This window comes from Heterocephalus glaber, unplaced genomic scaffold (genome assembly GCF_053883595.1).
Source record: "Heterocephalus glaber isolate CG9 unplaced genomic scaffold, H.glaber_assembly_v1.0 deba00001608, whole genome shotgun sequence".
Taxonomy (NCBI): Eukaryota; Metazoa; Chordata; class Mammalia; order Rodentia; family Bathyergidae; genus Heterocephalus; species Heterocephalus glaber.
The window spans coordinates 13,712,230-13,733,535 of NW_028258379.1; the positions used below are offsets into that span (position 1 = coordinate 13,712,230).

Sequence of the window (21,306 nt, forward strand, 5' to 3'; positions counted from 1 at the left end):
TTTGAGAAATGTCTGTTCATTTCAGATGCCCATTTTCGGATTGGGTCTTTAAATTTGGGAGGTCTGATTTTTTAAAATTCTTTATAGATTCGAGATAGTAGACCTTTGTCCGAGGGATAGCAGGTGAAAATTTTTTCCCACATTGTGTGTTGTCTCTCCACTTGTTGATTGTTTGTGCTAGTTCACGGGCAACTGAGGTTTTGTACATAAAATCTTTTCCTGCACCAATGTCTTCGAGAGTTCTTCCTAAACTCTCTTCCAGCCAGTTTAGTGTTTCTGTTTTAATATTTAGATCTTTAATCCATTTCGATTTTAGTTTAGTGCATGGTGAGAGATACAGGTCTAGTTTTAGTCTTTGGCAAGTTGAAACTCAATTTTTCAAGCACCATTTATTAAAGAGGCTATCTTTTCTCCAGCAAGGGTGTTTGGCTCCTTTGTCGAAGATGAGGTGGCTGAGTGTGTCTGGAGCTGTTTCTGTATCTTCTAATCGGTTCCACTGGTTCTCAGGTCTGTTTCTTTGCCGGTACCATGCTGTTTTTTATTACAGTAGCTTTGTAGTATAGTTTCAAATTGGGGGTTGTAATACTCCCTGCCATGTCTCTGTTACCTAGAATTGCTTTTGCTATTCTGGGTCTCTTCTTGTTCCAAATGAATTTTTGGATATGTTTTCCAAGGTCCATGAAATATGGTGCTGGGATTTCAATTGGGATTGCATTGAATCTATATAGCAGTTTTGGAAGTATGGCCATTTTCACTATGTTGATCCTTCCTACCCAGGAGCAAGGGATGTCTTTTCCATTTTCTGATATTGTCTTCAATCCCTCTTTTCACAGTGCTGTAGTTTTCAGAGAAGAGGTCTTTGATTTCTTTTGTTAGGTTGATTCCTAGGTATGTCAGTTTTTTGGATGCTATTGTGAAAGGAATTGTTTGCCCTATTTCTCTCTCAGTGAGTCTGTTGTTCATGTAGAGGAAAGCTATTGATTTTTGTGTATCCAGCTACTTTACTGAATTGGTTATTAAGTGTAGAAGACTTTTGGTGGAATTCTTGGTGTCTTCAATATAGAGTACCACGTCATCTGTAAATAATAACAATGTGACTTCCTCATTTTCTATCTTTATTCCTTTTCTTTCTCTTGTCTAACTGCCGTAGCTAATGTTTCCAAAACTATATTGAACAGGAGTGGTGATAGTGGACATCCTTGTCTTGTTCCTGATTTTAGTGTGAAGGACTTCAGTTTTTGACCATTTAGTATGATATTGGCTGTTCGGTTTTCATAGATAGCTTTTATCAGATTGAGGTAGAGACTGTCTATTCCAATTTTTTGTAGGGTTTTTATCATAAATGCATGTTGGATTTTGTCAAATCTTTTTCTGCATCTATTGAGATGATCATATGGTTTCTGTCCCTGGCTCTATTGATATAGTGTATTACATTGATTGATTTACGTATGTTGAACCATCCCTGCATCCCTGGGATGAATCCCACTTGGTCAAGGTATATGATCTTCTTGATGATCCTCTGCATTCTATTTGCCAGTTTCTTATTAAGGATTTTTGCATCTACGTTCATTAGTGAGATTGGCCTATAGTTAGTTCTCTTTTTCAGTTGGGTCTTTCTTTGCTTTGGGGATCAAGGTGATGCTTGCTTCCAGGAATGAATTCGGGAGTATTGCTTCCCTTTCAATTTCACTGAAGAGTTTAAACAGTAGTCATGCCATCGCTTTTTGATAGTCATGTTCTTACCTTTGTTACATATATGTAAAATGCATACATGTGTAACATACATAAAAAATATGTATATTTGTGAACTATTTTCAAGGATGAAGCACATGAAAAATAAAATTAGATGAAAAAATTTTCTGACAAGCACTTTGAGAACTAAAAATTGCAACTACTTCCATAAACCATTATTTCACAAAGTTAGGATCAAACATCCTACTAGTTTTGCTTATTTTGTCCTACTTTTTAAATGTTATAATGAAAAATATAAAGGGAAGTTGGCTATATATATAATGAAAGTTGGTTATATATAATAAAAATAAAAAGGGAAGTTGGGTTGGTGCCGCCACCTGCCTGGCAAGAGCAAGGTCCCGAGTTCGATCCCCAGTACACTCCCCCCCAAAAAAGGGAAGTTGGTTATATATATTAACTATATAAGTTATTTTATATGCTGTGGAAGATAATTCCTCTTTACTCAGTGTGGCCCAGGCTGGTCAAAAGGTTCAGCACCCATGATCTAGATCATCTTGAGGTTGGGTCTCTATTATTTTCTGTGAGAATGAGTTACACTTTTCTGTTTTTTTGTATGTTGAGTAATTTTGCACTGCATAGTAAACATTGTGTATATTATATATGGAGTGTCTGGATTCTTTTATATTCCTTGGAAACATTATATTTTTGGTTTTAACAGGTAATTTGATTATAATACTCAAATGGGTAACTCCATCTTTTGGCCAGCAGCTCAAATGTTTTTATATTGTTAGCTAGGCTATCTACAGTCTGCCTCACAGCTGTGTGGTGAAGGTATCAGAGATTTGGGTGGAATTTAAGTACCTTCTTTCGCTCTCTCACAGCCAGGATTTCTCTTTCACTTTCTTGTGGCTATTGTTGCCTCAAATTCTGTCTTCTGGTATTTTAAAGCAGGAAGACTAAGAATTTTCTATTATACTTGGGACTACTTTGTATGGTACAGACTAGTACTGTTCTCAGGGTACAAGCTTGAAATAGGAAATCACTCAGTGCTATTTCCTCCTTCTAAGTGTCAACCCCCTTCCAGAATCTACTTGCTTTGTGTTATTCTCTAGTGCCTTCAAATACTTGGTTAAAAATTTACAGTTTTTTCAGGAAAGTCAAGTGAATATGAGCTTTACTCAACCATTGCTAGAAGTGAAACATACTGAAGATAATTTTTAAAAATTGTTTTTCTGTCCCAGGCAGGAGGAGGCTTCCGGGTAGGTGTGCTGCGGCTCCCAGCCCAGAGGAGACCTCCAGATCGGCACACCATGGCTCCCAGTCAAGAGGAGGCTTCCAGGTAGGTGTGCTGCGGCTCCCAACACAGAGGAGACCTCTAGATCGCCCACCACGGCTCCCAGGCAGGAGGAGGCTTCCGGGTAGGCATGCCACAGCTCCCAGCCCAGAGGAGACCTCCAGATCGCCCGCCACGACTCCCAGGCAGGAGGAGGCTTCTGGCTAAGGTGTGCCGCCCCAGCACAGAGGAGGTGAGCCCCGCAGGTGCCAGGAACCCCACCCCCACCCCCACCGCATCAAAATGAGAAGACAGGTAAACAAGCCACAGAACCAGACTTCCAGATCACCTACAGCAACCCCAAAGGGAAACCAGATGGAACACTCTGATACCACCTGGACTCCCTGAACTAGCAATGAAAGAGGATCTGGAAAAATCGAAATCAGAAATAATTTCTCACATAACAGCAAAGATTGTGCCCATAGTACAAGACATGATTAATAAATCTAGAGAGGATACAGATAAAAAAATAGAAGAGCTGAGAAATATGATGGAATCCCAACACAGGAAACAAACTGAATTCATAAAACAGATGCAAACAGATTTCCAGGAGATTAAAAACTCCATTGAAAGTCTATGCAGCAGAATGAGCCAATGTGAAGACAGACTTTCAGACAGAGAAGATAAGATTGCGATTAGTGACGAGGAAAAGAAAAAATTCTTTAAAATTTTAAGGGACCACAAGAAATCAATCCACCAGCTGCTAGATGATGCAAAGAATAACATAAGACTGATTGGAGTAAATGAAGAAACAGGAGAGAGTGCAGATGACATAAAAAAACTATTTACAGAAGTGATAGCAGAAAACTTCCCAAGCAGGGGAAAAGAATTTGACATACAGATGAGCGAGGCATATAGGACTCCAACTAGCCTTGATCAAAAAAATCTACACATAGGCATATAATTGTTAAGATTCCAGAAACCCAACAGAAGAACAAAATTCTACAAGTAGAGAAAAGAAACAAACCACATACAAAGGAAGGCCCATCAGAATCACAGCAGACTTCTCAGTGCAAACCCTCAAGGCAAGAAGAGCTTGGAGTGATGTGTTTCAAGCCCTGAAGGCAAACAACCTCCAACCCAGATTGATGTACCCTGTAAAACTATCTTTCAAAATTGATGGTGAAATAAGATACTTTCATGACAAAGAGCACCTCAGGAACTTCATGAATACCAAACCAGCACTCCAAAAAATTTTGGACAAAATCCTAGGAAAAGACAATGAGGATCACAACCCCAGGAAGCCCAGCAGAATGAATCCACTGGGCATGACAAGAAATTAAAAGCAAACGGGGAGGATCAAACAAAAAGAAAAAGTCATGACAATGATAAGTCAATACGTATCAGTTGTAACTATCAATGTTAATGGTCTCAACTCACCAATCAAAAGAAATAGACTGGCAGAATGGGTCAAGAAGCAAGATCCAACAATATGCTGCATAAAAGAAACACACTTCATTCAAAAAGAAACTCATAGACTGAAAGTTAAAGGGTGGAAAACAATACTCCATGTGACGGGAACCCAAAAAAAAGCAGGAGTAGCTATCCTCTTTGCAGACTATGTGGATTTCAAACCCACACTGATTAAGAGAGACAAAGAAGGACACTATATCCTTGTAAAGGGAACAATCCAAAAGGAAGAGATGACAATCATAAATATCTATGCACCAAACACTAGTGCACCCAACTATATAAAACAAATACTAATGGGCATGAAAAACCATATCAGGACTAATACAATAGTAGTGGGGGACCTCAATACCCCATTGTCACAAATAGATAGATCAACTAGACAAAAAACAAGCAATGAAATACTAGAACTCAATCAAACTCTTGAACAAATGAACCTAACAGATGTTTACAGAGTGTTCCACCCCACAAAATCAGAATACACATTCTTTTCGGCTGCACACGGGTTATTCTCCAAAATAGACCACATACTTGCTCAGAGAACATATTTAGGTAAGTGCAAAGGAATTGAAGTTATCCCCTGTATATTATCAGACCATAGTGTGATGAAATTGGAGATCAACAGCAAAAGAAACTGCGAAAACTTCATAAACACATGGAAATTGAACAACACACTTCTGAATAACCAATGGGTCACAGAGGAAATTAAAGAAGAAATCAGACAGTTCCATCAAATAAATGACAATGACAATACAACGTACCGGAATCTATGGGACACAATGAAAGCAGTCTTACAGGGGAAATTCATAGCAGTGAATAATCATATTAGGGAAATAGAACGAGCCCAATTAAACAACCTGATGCTGAACCTCAAGCTTCTAGAAAAAGAAGAGCAGGACAAACCCAAAGCTCATACAAGGGAGGAAATTATAAAGATCAGGGCAAAAATCAATGCAATGGAGACTAAGAAAACAATACAAAAAAAATCAATGAAGCCAAGAGTTGGTTCTTCGAAAGAATCAACAAAATTGACAAACCTTTAGCCAACCTTGTCAGAAAAAGGAAAGAAAAGGTCCAAATCCATGCAATTAGGAATGAAAAGGGTGAAATTACAACAGATGCAGCAGAAATCCAGAGGATCATCAATACTTACTTGGAGAACCTATATGCCATTAAGATGGACAACACAGAAGAAATGGACAGATTCCTAGATACATATGAATTAGAAAAGTTGAATGAGGAATATCTAAAAATTCTAAACAACCCAATATCAATCAATGAAATTGAGAACGTAATTAAAACCAACCAAGAAAAGCCCAGGTCCTGATGGCTTCACTGCTGAATTCTACAAGACATTTAGAGAGGAACTACTGCCACTACTGTTTAAACTCAACAAAATTGAAAGGGAAGCAATACTCCCAAAATCATTCCTGGAAGCAAACATCACCTTGATCCACAAAGCAGAGAAAGATCCAACTGAAAAAGAGAACTATGAGCCAATCTCACTAATGAACATAGATGCAAAAATCCTCAATAAGATACTGGCAAACAGAATGCAGAAGATCATCAAGAAGATCATACACCCTGACCAAGTGAGATTCATCCCAAGGATGCAAGGATGGTTCAACATATGCAAATCAATCAATGTAATACACTATATCAATAGAGCCAGGGACAAAAACCATATGATTATCTCCATAGATGCAGAAAAAGCATTTGACAAAATCCAACATGCATTTATGATAAAAACCCTACAAAAAATTGGAATAGACAGTCTCTACCTCAATCTAATAAAAGCCATCTATGAAAACCCAACAGCCAATATCATACTAAATGGTCAAAAACTGAAATCCTTCACACTAAAATCAGAAACAAGACAAGGATGTCCACTATCACCACTCCTGTTCAATATAGTTCTGGAAACATTAGCCACGGCAATTAGACAAGAGAAAGAAATAAAAGGAATAATGATAGGAAATGAAGTCAAATTGTCATTATTTGCAGATGACATGATACGCTACATAGAAGACCCCAAGAACTCCACCAAAAGTCTTCTAGACTCAATAACCAAATTCACTAAAGTAGCTGGATACAAGGTCAACACATAAAAATCAATAGCTTTCCTCTACATGAACAACAGACTCACTGAGAGAAATAGGGCAAACAATTCCTTTCACAATAGCATCCAAAAAACTGACATACCTAGGAATCAACCTAACAAAAGAAATCAAAGACCTCTTCTCTGAAAACTATAGCACTTTGAAAAAAGATATTGAAGGGAATATCAGAAAATGGAAAGACATCCCTTGCTCCTGGGTAGGAAGGATCAACATAGTGAAAATGGCCATACTTCCCAAATTGCTATATACATTCAATGCAATTCCAATTGAAATCCCAGCACCATACTTCATAGACCTTGAGAAAACAATCCAAAAATTCATTTGGAACAAGAAGAGACCCAAAATAGCAAAAGCAATTCTAGGTAACAGAGACATGGCAGGGAGTATTACAACCCCCAACTTGAAACTATACTACAAAGCTACTGTGATAAAAACAGCATGGTACTGGCAAAGAAACAGACCTGAAGACCAGTGGAACAGATTAGAAGATGTAGAAACAACTCCAGACATACTCAGCCACCTCTTCTTTGACAAAGGAGCCAAACACCCTCGCTGGAGGAAAGATAGCCTCTTTAATAAATGATGCTGGAAAAATTGGGTTTCAACTTGCCAAAGATTAAAACTAGACCTATAGGGCCGGGGATTTAGCTCAGTGGTTCCGCCGCCTGCCTTGCAAGCACAAGGACCCGAGTTCGATCCCTGGTACAAAAAACAACAACAACAACAAAATAAAACACTAGACCTATATCTTTCACCATGCACTAAACTAAAAGTGAAATGGATTAAAGATCTAAATATAAAAACAGAAACCTGAACCAGCTGAAACAGAGGTTAGTAGAATTCTTCAAGACATTGGGGTAGGAAAAGACTTTATGAACAAAACCTCAGTTGCCCATGAACTGGCACAAACAATCAACAAGTGGGATCTCTTTTTACTAAAAAGCTTCTTCACAGCAAGAGAAACCACCAGCAGTGTGAAGAGACAACCCACAAGGTGGGAAAAAATTTTCACCTGCTGTCCCTCAGACAAAGGTCTACTATCTCGAATCTATAAAGAACTTAAAAAAATCAGACCCCCATATTTAAAGACCCAATCCAAAAATGGGCATCTGAAATGAACAGACATTTCTCACACAAAGAAATAGACATGGCAAATAAACATATGAAAAAATGTTCAACATCACTGGCCATTCGAGAGATGTAAATGAAAACAAAGCTGAGATTCCACCTCACTCCAGAAAGAATGGCTGCTATCAAGAAATCAACCAATAACAAATGCTGGCAGGGCTGTGGGGAAAGAGGAACACTGCTCCACTGCTGGTGGGTGTGTAGAACGGTGCAACCACTGTGGAAATCAGTATGGAGATACCTCAAAGAACTAAGACTGGAAGTCCCATTGGACTCAGCTATTCCCCTGCTGAAGATCTTCCCCAAAGAATTAAAAGAATCATACCACAGTGGTATATGTGCACCCATGTTCATAGCAGCACAGTTTGTAATAGCTAAAACTTGGAAAAAGCCCAAATGCCCATCAATTGGAGACTGGATCAAGAAAATGTGTTCTTTTTAAAAAATGGAGTACTACTCAGCCATCAAAAACAAGAAATTAGAGACATTTATTGCTAAATGGATACACATTGAGGCGATACTCTTAAGTGAAATAAACAGGACCCACGTGTAAATACCAAATAGTTTCTCTAGTGTGAGAAACTGAAAGTGTAAATAAGGACTAGAAGGTATAATAGATAATGTGAAATAGGAAGAAAAGGGGCAAAGGGGAGGGGGAAGTGGTAAGGGAAAGGAAAGAAGGGAATGGAATTAATATGAGAAAATGGAAAAATAGAAACAACGTCTTTGTAAATAGGGAGGGATGGAGGGGTTGAAGGGAGGGCAGGGGAAGGGGGAAAAATAAGAACCAAGAGAGATTATGTAAAGGTGCAAATTTCCAATGATGAATGTCATTATGTTGTATACCTAAAATGTACCAATAAATATAATCAACTGAAAAAAAATTGTTTTTCTTCTTAGTAATATAAATTTCATTTTTTTTTTTTTGGTACTGGGGATCGAACTCAGGTCCTTGTGCTTGTGAGGCAGGCGGCAGGACCACTGAGGTAAATCCCCAGCCCAGTAATATAAATTTCATTTTCTATCCACAGGTAAATTAATTTATCCATTTTTCTAAGAAACTATCCAAGAGTTACCTACCATGCTCTTTTTTTTTTTTTTCCTCACTGAGCTACATCTCCACCTTTTTTCATTTTTTATTTTGAGACAGGGTCTTGCTAAGTTACCCAACCTGGGCTCAAACTTGGCATCTCCTTGCCTTGGCCTCCCATTGTGTGGGGTGACAGGCATGTGCCAACATGCCCAGCTAATAAGAACAGTTTTTCTTTTTATGTAACAGCTATCTACCATTCTCTTGAGCAGGGACACTATTAGAACCAAGACAGGTATGGGTAGGGGGTGGTGGGTGGGACAAGACGATTTGACAGTTTCTTGCTTAAAAGTTAAGGACTTCAAATTTTGACTTCTATACCATGGTAAATTTGTGCAGATCATGGCATGGCCTTATTACAAACACTGATTCTAAGGTTGTATTAGTCCCTGGGTATAGCTAAACAAAGATGGGAAGAGAGTGACAACCCAACAATTGCACATCCCTCAATGTGGAAACAACTAAATGAATAGAAGTAGCCACCAGGGGTCAATAGCACTTCCATCTACAGCATTGTATAAAAGAAACACATAGATTTTAACACACATCATTCAAAACAATAATGAAAACAATACAAGTTCTTAAAAACAAGCTAATTATTTGTTGTTTCCAAAAGCAATGCACCATTGCTTCTCTTGAACTTAAAACTGAAATGGAAAGTCAAAGGACTAAAAGGCAACTATATTTTAAAAAACCACTCAAAATTATCAGGCAAGTTGCCTAAGGAAACTGCTCTTTATCAGTCAGAATTTCTCCCTGTCCAGTGACATCTGGATTTTTTGAAAAATTGTCTCTTGTTAAAATTTTTTTGACTTCAAGTCTCTTATTAAATTTTAGTTTCTAGGCACAGAGTCTTTGTCACTATTTTTAGTCATTTAGCATTAATTTTTCTACCTAGGATTAGAGATATTGTTTAGATATTTTATACTGTAGCATAATGATATTGTTTGGATCCTAAGTAAATGTTAACCAAAGAGCTATTCACCAGTGCTTAAAATTTAATTTAAATTGGGTTTTCAGTTAAATAGGTTAATTAGTTTGTCTAACACTTTCAAAAATAATATTTTCTTAAGGAGTTCAGAAAAAAATTTTCAGATGTGGTTTGTCATCTTTTAAAAATTTTTAACTTCGGAAAAGGATGCATCATCTCTTACATTTGTGGGGGTGAAACTTTTTTAAATATATAAGATCAAAAATAGAACTTGGATTTTAACATTAAATGTTAAAGCTTAGTACATTAAACGTGCTATGTGTTACACAGAACAAAGTGCTAAGAAAATCCTACTTTTCATGAGGTAAATGAGTAACTAAATTGGTACCTTGAACATTAAATAGTCTCCTGAAAGACTGTACTCTGGACAAAGTGGAAGGATATAGAGCCACTAGAACAGGTTAATGGCATTATATTTGATCATTAGAGATTAAAAAAAAATCACATGAGCAGTCATATTTAAACATAAAAACCTTACCTTCGTTTTCTCATCCACAACTCTGAGTCCATCTGCTGATACCCACAGGACTGCCTTCACTGCTTTCTTTCCAGTCTTTTAAGAGAAAACAAAAAAAGAGAAGAAGGGGGAGACACACATATATAATATTAAAAAAAGGTAATCTTCCACGGAAAACACTGACTGCTGCCTTTCAAAAGTCACAAGTACAGATGAAATCCAATTCAGGAGGGGTGCCCAAAGCCAGATACTCAAACCAAACTGCAGAAACATTCAGGAAAAAAACAAGCCAAAGCCATTATTTTAGGAACACAATGCAAAACAATAAAAAGTAAGGGGGAAGGAACAAATGGAATCAAAACCAAGATATCACATCCCATAAAGGGCAAAGAATTCATAAGTAGATTCTTCACCCATTTAAAAAATCAACCAAGACAACCAAGAGTCAGATAAGTATTAAATACATAAGGAGTTACACCACAAGTAGCTTCTACAAATGTATTTCGCGTAGGAAGTAACAGCTAAGTCTAAACTGAGATGCTGACAATTCTATCCTCTGACGCCAGTGTGTGTAACAGGACCCAACATTTTCAAGTTTAAAAAGGCAAGAATTCTTTATTATTCTATTAACAAAGCTTAAAAGTCACTCTTTCACCTCTGATGATTAATATAAAACTAGTTTAGTTTTTAATTTGACATTAAGTGCATGGAGACTTTTCAGGATACAGGAAGATTTAAAAAGTACAGAGAAAACTGTCTTCTAGCCTGAGTTTTCTTTTCAACTGGCTGAGAAAAGACTGTGGCATAAAAGAATCACATGAAAATAAGCTGATATTTAATTATTTTCTGTGATGGAAAAGAATAGTAACTTAACAATATCCTTTCTTAACTTTTCCAAGGATACAAGCAAAATAAAACAGACAGAACAAAGGCTGAGAATGAGTAACAGTTATCATAAAAGTATAAATCAAAGGAACCTGATGCTAAGTTTCGAGTAGCCTTCAGAATGGACAAGTGAGACTAACCGACTGTCTACCATTGTCCTCTACAGGTGTCCCGGCCCGGGAATCCTTAATATAGGACCATGCCCTTATTGCAATGAACTGGTGTAATTCACTTCAGGTGCATCATCTCTATGACCACCATCACCAGCACCACATATTTGGTGAATGCCTATAATTTGTTAGTCAGTGGAAATACCTAAAGAACTTATAGTCCACTGAAAGGTAACACTAAGATAAACAGAAAATAAATTATAGAATAACAGGTGCTGGGGTAGAGCTGAAAACAATTACAGTAATGCCAGAAAGGAGGCACAATCAAATCTATCTGTGGACCTGAGGATGGCTATACAAAGATGATAGAACTAGATTCTGAAACAATTTTTCTTGATGCCCTAGGAAGTAGGTAGGGAGGCAGGGAAGTAACAGAGGTAGTGACTATGTAAAGGAGAAGAAACATTAGTATGTGTCATGGAGACAAACAACATGCAAATCTGGGGCTCTGTAAATATTTCAGTGTGGCTTGAAAGTAGGCTGAGAGACTGATGTGTAATAAGAGAAAAGTAGTAGGAAAGACAGTTATAGAGGGCCTTGTTTGCCTCTTAATTCTATGGGCAATTAGAAGCTACTGAAGGAATTTCAACACAATGAAACTTATTTATTTATTTATTTATTTATTTATTTATTTATTTGGTTCCTGAGATCTAGCCCAGGGCTTCTTGCACACTAGGCAAACACTCTGTTACTGAGTTACATCCCCACTTCCACATTTTTTTCCTTTTTCTTTTCTTTTCTTTTTTTTCTTCTGGTGGTATTGGGAGTTGAATGTAGGATCTTTGTAAGCTGCACCCCTAGCTTTTTTTTTTGAAACAATGTCTCCCTAAATTACTAAGTTGCCCGGGCTGGGCTGGAATTTGTGTTCCTCTTGCCTCAGTCTCCAGAGTGCTGAGATTATAGGCATATGCCATCATATCTGGCTCAGACTGTGTTTTTAAAACATCACCTTGAGAGCAGTGTATAACGGTTAGAAAGGGATTCACCAGCAGAATGAGTATACAATCCCAGGTGTGAGAAAATGAGGGTTGAATTCTCTTGGGTAAGATATGTAGGAAATGCGAAGATTTTTGGTAAATGTAAGGAAGAAGCTGAGGATTCCTCCGGGGTTCCTGGATTGTATAACTGGGCAGAGAGGGTACCATCAACTAAAAGAGTGGGAGAGAAGCAAAAGCAAATTCGAGAGGGGAAGAATAGGCTTTCAAGTGTCCACACAACATCTAGGTGGAGACACTCAGTAGACAACTGGATATATAGGTATGAAGCTCAAAAGAGAATTCTAAAATGGAATTTTTGATTCGGGAGACATCAATGATTGAAGTAATAAGAGGGCCAAGGACACCAGAGAGAAGGGTTTTAAAAACTAATGAATGGTTGGAAATATCAAATGTGATCTAATGATCAAGAAAGCCAAGACGTGAAGTGCCCACTGGATTTAGCAAAGAAGACAAAGAGTGACAGAAGTTTATATGGTTAACTGTATGTGTCAATACGGCTAGGCTGTAGTTGTCCAGTTGTCAAACACTAGTCTAAAAGTTGCTGTGAAGGTATTTGTTAGATATGATTAAGATTTATAATCAATTGACTTGGGTAAAGGACATTAGCTCTCATAATATGAGTAAGACTTGTCTAATTAGCTGAAGAAGAAACTCTCAAGCCTGCAACACAGAAATCTGGTCTGAGTTTCCACAGCCTAATGGCATGTCTTAAAGATTTCAGACTTGCTAACCCTACAATCAAATGAGCTAATTCTTGATCTCTCATGTACACACATGTACACACACGCATGCACACACACCCTATCAGTTCTGTTTCTCTGGAGAACCCTGAATGTCATACAAGTAGAAGTTAGATTAGAATGAGTTGAGAAGTAAATGGAAGTCTATGAATATTAAATACTCTTTTAAAAGCTTTTCTATAAAGAGCAGAAGAGCTATAGGGCAGTAGGGGTAGGGCAGAGGGCCAAGGAAGTCTATAAGGTTTGTGATAAACTAGCATGTTACACTAGAAACAGATTAGGCTTTGGAGTAAGACAAGCCTGAATTCAGTGCTACTACCCCTAAGCTAAGCAAGTGATATAGCCCTCTGAGCTTCCATTTCTTCATGTGTAAAATATTTGTAGGTTTGTTAAAAGGACTAGAGATTGTATACAGTACCTGAAATTTTTAAAGAGTCATAAATGATACCCATTTATTATAATACTGCTGTTGATAAACTTTAAAAAACCTCTCCCTAATTGTAAAGTTGCTTGAAAGAGTGACTTTTAATGATAATGATGACAATAGGTCATATTTATATGCTGAACAGGAAAAGCCAATGTAAAGATAGAGATCGAAGGCCCAAGAAAAAGAGAAGAATAGGGCCAGGGATTTAGCTCGGTGGTGCCGCCACCTGCCTCCCAAGTGGAAGGTCCTGAGTTTGAACTCTGGTACCAAAAAAAAAAAAAAAAAGAAAAAAGAGAGAGAGAAGAATTCACAGAACAAAGTCTTTCAGAAGGGAAGATGGGATAAGGCTAGAGAACAAGTTTTAGACAGGGATGTCCTTTCCTCTGGTATGGAGGGATGAAGTAAGGCTGAAGAGAGCTGAAAGCTGGGTACACTGGCACACATCTGTAATCCCAGGAGGGTGAGGCAGAATTTCTTGATCCCTGGAATTCTTTGCAACAAGCCTGAGGGAAAGAGAGGGAAGGAGGGAGGAAGGGATTGTCTGGGGTTTGATTTTGGTTCTGCAACTTACTTGTATGACCAAGGGCAAGTTATTTACCTTCTCTATGCTTTAGTTTCTACATCTGTATAACATGTTAATAATCTCATGTACTTTGTGGGGTTAATGTATGTAAAAGGTTTAGAATGAGGCTGGTCATATACTTTAACCTCCCTTTTAAAGGGATTCCTTTTAAAACAAAAGAGGGGCTATATTAAAACCTAGTCTCTCACCATTGTTCGAGGTATCCTGGCAGCTCTTTCCCCCCAGTAAAGCTTTGCCTCAGGTGAAAAAACAAAGCAAAACAACCCTACAAACAGGTACCACACTGGGGCTGTTCCAGGCAAAATGGGATAAGTCACCCCCACTGACAAAGGTAGTTGCCCATATTTAACCAAGGTACTTTGCTGGAAGGCAGGCTCCATGGGGACAGGAGTTTTTTCCATCTACTATATTGTTCACCACTGTATCTCAGAGTCTGAACAATGCATGAAAAAAAGAGTTTAAGAAATATTTATTGAAAAAAGAAATGTGCTAACTATTGTAGGGTATGGAAGACAATGACATAGAAGATTTCTAGATGACACTGAAAATCCTGTGTAAGATATTTAAATTTGCAATTTTATCCATCTGCATGTTGTATAATTATAGACTGCAATACTCAGCATCTAAGGCAATAGAAGGGCAGCTTCCAGGTTGGAAGACTGACGGTAGAAAAAAATAGGTCATTTTAGAATGAAACTGTTCTTCATTAGTTTTCTTATGACATCCAGAGAAACTTATTTTCTTGGCCCAATTCTATGGTTATGAAAACATCTGTGCTTTTTTGAGCTATGCCTTTATGCAAACTTTTATGGTATTAGACTAATGTATCAGAGGAATTGTATCTGTCATATTTCATGGCCTCTGATGTCTCTAAACGGGAAGAAAACAAATATTCTTTTTGTGTTTATTCATACATTTGGGTGCTGGTTCTGGCATGCCACTAGAGTACTTCTCTGGGTAGGTATCGAGATATTAAGACTCAAAGACACCTGTAGCTGAAATTAAGTCTATATTTTCTCTCACAAATTCTATAGTAGCAACAATCCTGTAGTATTGAAAACTGTAGTCTTTCATTCTGATAATATAAACTAAGATACCTGGGCACTTTTAAGAAAAAAAGATAATGGGTTGGGGATTTAGCTCAGTGGTTCCACTGCCTGCCTCGCAAGCGCAAGGTCCTGAGTTCAATCCCCGGTGCCAAAAAAAAAAGAAAAAAAAGATAAAAGAGAGAAGATGAGTGTTGCTTTCGTTAGATTTAAAACTATCCACTTAAACCAATCACCCAAGGAAATCAGGTCAAAGTTAGCTAACTAAAAGAACTGAATAAAAGAGGTAAGAGTAAGTATAAAATATAAACTTACATACCCTTTAGTGGCACAAACTCTCTAAAAAAAGACTGTATACCATAGGTACTAATAAAAATGTGGTTGTATTAAAGGAGATGTGAGACACTAAGAATTATTTCATGGCCACTGTTCTAACATGTTCCACCCTAATAATTTCAAAGTTACAGGTGGAATTTACACTGACTAGAGTTAATGTCATGCAAAAGTTTCAAAATACAGGTAAAATTGTTTATTCTTCAGAGAACGAAAATGGATCTTACATGGACAGAACCTTAGTAACTTAAATTAGTGAACTCCGAGGATTAAGCTAACATATATAGGAAAAATGACAAAGGTGTAACTTCCAAGTAACCAACCTACTTGGAAGTTACCTAGTCTACTCTCTAAATATCCTGCCTAGAATTTTAAAAAGTAACATCTGCCTTAAACTCCTTTTATTATGGGCAAATATAAACCAATAGCTCAGTTAAGCAGGCTGACACTGGAGAAAATGATGGCAGTTGGTTGATCTATTACAAATTACTAAACTGGAACATTTTCAGGATGAGTAGAAGAAATCTACACATAGTCTTATCATGAAAAACTGTCGAAGGTACACAAAACAGCTATAGGAATGACACAGAAATAGTAACTTAAGCTAGGCACTCTGTAAGATTATTTTCTCCTAAATGTAAAAGCTGCCCATAGTAAAAGGCCAATTGAAATAACCAATTACAATAAAGAACTATCTACCTACCTATCCCAAGAGTATGATTTTTTCTGTTAAAACTACTTCATAAAAAATAAATTGAAAAAAGAGGAAGATAACAAGTTGGTGATATTCTCAGTAGGCTGAAAGATTCTTACATTGGTTTCATTTTGCATACTGATATTATACTGGGAGAAATAAGTTGGAGTTGGAGAAATAAATTTTTAAATTGTTTATATCAAAAATTGGCAAGCTTTTTCTATGAAGGCCAGACAGCAAATATTTTGAGCTTTGAGAGCCATGCAATTTTTACTCAAATACTTGCCTCTGTCAATGTAGCACAAAAGCAGCCACAGACAATAGGTAAACAAATGGACATGGCTTTGTTCCAATAAAACTTTATTTTTAAAAACAAATAGTGGGGGCTGGAGATTTAGCTCAGTGGTTCCGGTGCCTGCCTTGCAAGCACAAGGTCCTGAGTTCGATCCCCAGTACCAAAAAAAAAAAAAAGTTTGAGCTAGACAGCAGGGATTGATATTCCAAATGGGAAATTCCTTGTATGTGATTTGTCTTCCCATTTGATCCCCATTAATCAATATTACCTGGGTGACTGTACTTGTAATCTTATTGGTTGGTCATGGTTTTGTCCTACCTCATGCCCACCTTGTAAATTTCCATTGGGTCTTACAGTTTTGTCCCACTTTGTACCCACCTCACCACATGGCTTTAAAATATCTTTGAAAAGTGGGGTGGGCAGGCAACCCACTTTCTGGTCTTCCTTCTGTCTCTCTTAGACAGACGCTTTCTTTCAATAAGTTTTTCCTCTTAAAAAAAACCCAAAAAACAAAAAACCAAACAAACAAAAAACAAAACAAAACAAAAAAACAAACAGTGGGACATACTCTGGCAATATCATGACCTTTATAAAGTTATCATTGACTATGTTTTGAGAGATAATTCATTATTTTGAAATATTACACCTATCTGAAATCATGTCCCTGATTTTGTCCCCATATCTTAGGTGTCATCTAAATTTAAAATTCTATGATTCCCAAGATTACTAAGAGATAAGAACATGCAATTAACCAACATAAATAGAAGTAATATTTTAAAGGCAAGATAGTTATGCTGGGCATATGATGGATAATAGCAAAAAGGTTAAGTAGATGTTCTAATGTAAGCCAAAGCAGAGAAATGCTATGAAGACACAAGGAAGCATAATTGGCATAGCTACGAGCTATTCAGAAGCAACAGCATCAAACAGACCAACTTGGTCAGGAGGCAGAGAGCAAGTCACTTTTTCTATGCAACAATGATTTGCGTTTTCACTGTGCAAAGTTCTTTCAGCTACAAACCAAAGAGGTCTTCAAGGGTACCCAATGTGTAAAGAATCGCTGCTCAGTCTTTCTGTCATACCTACACACAGAGATAACCCAATCATTACAGAATAACAACAACCAGCCAGGCAACTAAGACACAGCATGCCTTGTAATAAATGAATGAGAGACTTTTTTGACCGGGAACTTGATTTCATTTTTTTGTTTTAAATTTGAAGAGAAACCTTGAAGTCTATAATTTGGTATTTGAATTTCTGAACTGAAAGATGTAATGAGCAAATACTGGGAATACTGTATTCCTCAAAGCAGTGAAGAGATAGAAACATAGCTTTCTTTAGGATTTGAGATTGACACTCCAATGGTCACTCTACTAAAAGTATATTTCCTATCACCCCCTTTTTCCAGTACTGGGGGACTGACACCGGACCTTTGTACTGAGCTACATCCCTAACTTTTAAAAAATCATTTTTTTTGTTTTGTTTTTTAAATTTTGAAATAAGGTCTTGCCAGGTTGCCCAGGCTGGACCTAACCATGTGATCCTTCTGTCTCAGTCTCTCAGAGTGCTGAGATTATAAGCATTCCGTACTTTCTTAAATGAGAGGACCACAGATCCTTTGAACAGAAGGGAAACGAAGCACATGGGGACAGATACAGGTAGGTGAGTGGATGTGGTGGATGACACATGTGAAAGTTTCCTGCTAATTGGTTTCATGAAGTAGGAGGAAAGCTGAAAAAAAGAACAAACAAAGAAAGTCTGGAGGTTGAAGGAAAAAGGAGGCATGAAGTAGTCATCTAAAATTGGGTTAAGGAAAAAAGATTTGTTCCTCTCTCTTGAAAACTGAGCTCTTGCTCATCTTTGTATATAGATAATGAAATCCTTAGCATATTTTACGTAATGTGACTTGAGAAACAATGGGTTGCCATGGTTACAACTGAAAGAAATATAACTCTGAAGGTTGATTTTTAAAAAATTTATAAAAGGTCAGTGACTAACACTTTTAACATACTAGTTGATTATGTCACAGAAAAAAAAATTAAACCAAAGGTGAATGAAATTTGAGTACTCTTGCCTTTTCACTCCCTCTGCCATTTACCATAATAAACCAAATCCTAAAATATCTAGTAAAATACAAAAGAAAGTAAAACTTGTACAAGGAGGGCAATGGGAATTTTAAAAGGATGAAAAGAAAAGGTAGCAGATGTGTCCCTACTTTTAAGAAAATGATCCAGAATGAAGAAAGTGCTAAGGACAATTTGTTACAGAGGCATTAAAAAAAAAAAAAGGAAATCTAAAACAGAATGTAGATGTGAATACACTGATTTAAGAGTGGTCATAAATACCACAAAATGTTTTACCCTTAAGTATTAGGTAAAGGCAATATAAAAATGCATTACTTTTCAATTATGAATTAACTAAAACTTGACCATTTCTAATGGTGTCATTTAATAATTACAGAAGCAAAAGAACTTGAAAAAAAATTAGCAATATTTTAATAAGATCTGCTAGAACAAGTACTGTAACATTTTTATTGATTTTTTTATATCATTAAGATTGACATAATAGCCCAGAGAGGAGTTCACAAACTCAAATACCTACAGGGTTAAAGGTGGTAACAAAATGAAGCAGGATTGGGGCCGGGGATTTAGCTCAGTGGTTCCGGCACCTGCCTTGCAAGCGCAAGGTCCCGAGTTCCATCTCCGGTACCAAAAAAAAAAAAATAGAAGCAGGATGACTGTAAGGGACAACATGGAGTTGCAGGAATTGTGGTGAACAGCCAACTCAAGGGCACAACTAATACTCAGCTAAAGCCACTGTTGTCACATAGAAAGCATGCTATTTTGCTACATCTTCTCATTCTTTAGATGTCTTAGTTTTTATGTGAAATGTCTCAATATTTAAAATATCTGCAACTAATTCAAATTTATAAACTGTGCAGACCATACAACGCATGTTTAAGGAAATGTTCAGGACCTGGAGTTTTCTAGTGTCCTCTGCATTAGTATTTCTCTGTTCATTACAATTAAGGTGTACATTAGCAAGAGCCAATACTTTTGAATGAAAGAATATCAACATGGGGTAGGTGAAAGAACCTTGCACCAAGTTTCAGAAAGGCTAGATTTCAGGGTAAGCACTGCCATTTATTACTAGCTGGGTGACCTCTTCGAGCTTCTGTTTATTCATTTGTAAAATGCAATGTTATGAACTACTGTCTAATTCACTGAGCTGTTTTAAATAGTAAATTAGAAAGTAGGTCAAAGCACATCATAAACTATAAAGCTTGATATAACTACAAGTAAATGGCTTTTAAAAGAGACCTAATAGAGTAAGCTGAGAACATTTTATTTTCTATGTTGTCAGCTCCTTCATAAAATGAGAATATAGATTACTTAGTTCATGGGGTTTCTCAAATATATTAAAACTGTAAATTCTTCTCAAATGTTAAGTGCCATGTTTATTATCATATTTGGTAATAAAGCATTTGCTTAGTATGACCAATTACATTAATGAAGCTGCTTTTTTTTTTTTTTTTTTAGACAAGGTCTTTTATATAGTTCAGGCTGGCCTTGAACTCATTATGCAGCCCAGGATGGCCTCCTGTCTCAGCCTCCCAAGTGCTGGGAGCGTGCTACCAAACTTGGCGAAGCCGCTTTCATAATCTCTAAATAGTTGAGCGCATTATTGGATTTCCTAAAGCAACAAGCAATTTCATGTAGCCAGTTTTGAAAAACTTATCCAAGGTCCTCATTTTTCTCTCCCTTTTCTTTTATGATGTTTATAATATAATTCTGTAACAGACCAGGTTTATCTGTTCCCTACTGCTAGTTTCTGGAAACACTGTCCCTAGTGGTCAGATACAGGAGGTGACTTATGGAAAAGAAGTGAAGCATCCTGGTTATGATTCATAAATTCAGAATCAGGGCTAACAGTTCTTCCATTTAACAGTTTCTAGATAAAAATTTCTTTTTTCCTTGTTACTGGGGATTGAACCCAGCGCCCCCACCCCCACCCCCGCCCTTTTTTTTACTGGGGATTGAACCTAGCTATATCCCTGGCCCTTTTAAAAAATTTTGAAACAGTGTCTCATAAGTCACTAAATTGCCCACGCTGAATTTGAATTTGCAATTCTCCTACCTTATAGGTGTATGACACCATGCCCAGGGGAAAAACTATGTCTTACACTATTTTATGAGATTCTTCTTGTTCAGCTTACATCAAACCACAGTTGACCTATCAAACACAAATCAAGCTTCTTCACCAGCCTACTTCTTGCAGACTAGTGGGGGATAAATTGAATGATGACAACTGAAAAGATTTAAAAGGCTTCAAATTAAAGTTTTTTGGGTTTTTTTTTTTGTTTTTTTTTTGGTACTAGGGATTGAAGTTGGGGCCTTGCACTTTCGAGGCAGGCGGCAGAACCACTGAGCGAAATCTCCGGCCCCTCAAATTAAAGTTTTCCATTTAAAAGCATATTCCTAGGGAGACTACTTATTCAAAGCTAAACAATGATAAACTTGAAAAAAAAATGTATTTACCTGTTTGGGTACTGCCACCTTAAGTATGGTTTTTTTGGGGTTTTTTGTGTGTTTTTTAAAGATGCTGGGGATTTAACCCAGGGCTTTGTGCATGTTAGACAAGCACTCTACCACTGAGCTACATCCCTGGCCCTCATACCCTTAATTTTAAGGATATCTGAGCATTAAGCAGTTATTTATTATTAGAAAAGCATTTACATAAAGAACCTTCCATGTGACAGATATTTGGTAGACTAATAATTAAGATTTTCTTAAATTAGCAACCTGGGTTAAAAATCAGAAGGACCCTCAAATGTAAGTCTACATACTTTTACTTATTCACCTTAAATTTAACTTAGATGAAAAAAGTAATTAACACTGAATGCAACATTTGGGG

At 37.0% G+C, this 21,306-nt stretch overlaps 2 protein-coding genes across 43 annotated transcripts in view; one reads left to right on the forward strand and one right to left on the reverse strand.

Moving 5' to 3' along the window:
- Papln (papilin, proteoglycan like sulfated glycoprotein) overlaps window positions 1-8,777 on the forward strand; it is an 85,898-nt gene extending 77,121 nt beyond the window's left edge. For 5 of the 11 annotated variants that reach the window (XM_087195360.1, XM_087195359.1, XM_087195358.1 and 2 more), the window contains one exon: window positions 2,934-8,775. In XM_087195360.1, the coding sequence (XP_087051486.1) occupies window positions 2,934-3,193 (260 nt within the window). In that variant the 3' untranslated portion in view covers window positions 3,194-8,775. Of the gene's footprint in view, window positions 1-2,933 lie in introns of all 11 variants that reach the window. The other 6 variants (XM_087195367.1, XM_087195368.1, XM_087195363.1 and 3 more) reach the window with 5 other exon arrangements.
- The window catches only part of Numb (NUMB endocytic adaptor protein), a 149,800-nt gene that overhangs the window by 23,023 nt on the left and 105,471 nt on the right, over window positions 1-21,306 (reverse strand). For all 32 annotated transcript variants that reach the window (XM_087195395.1, XM_087195392.1, XM_087195379.1 and 29 more), the window contains one exon: window positions 10,243-10,317. In XM_087195395.1, coding sequence (XP_087051521.1) covers window positions 10,243-10,317 — 75 coding nt within the window. The remainder of the gene's footprint in view (window positions 1-10,242; window positions 10,318-21,306) is intronic.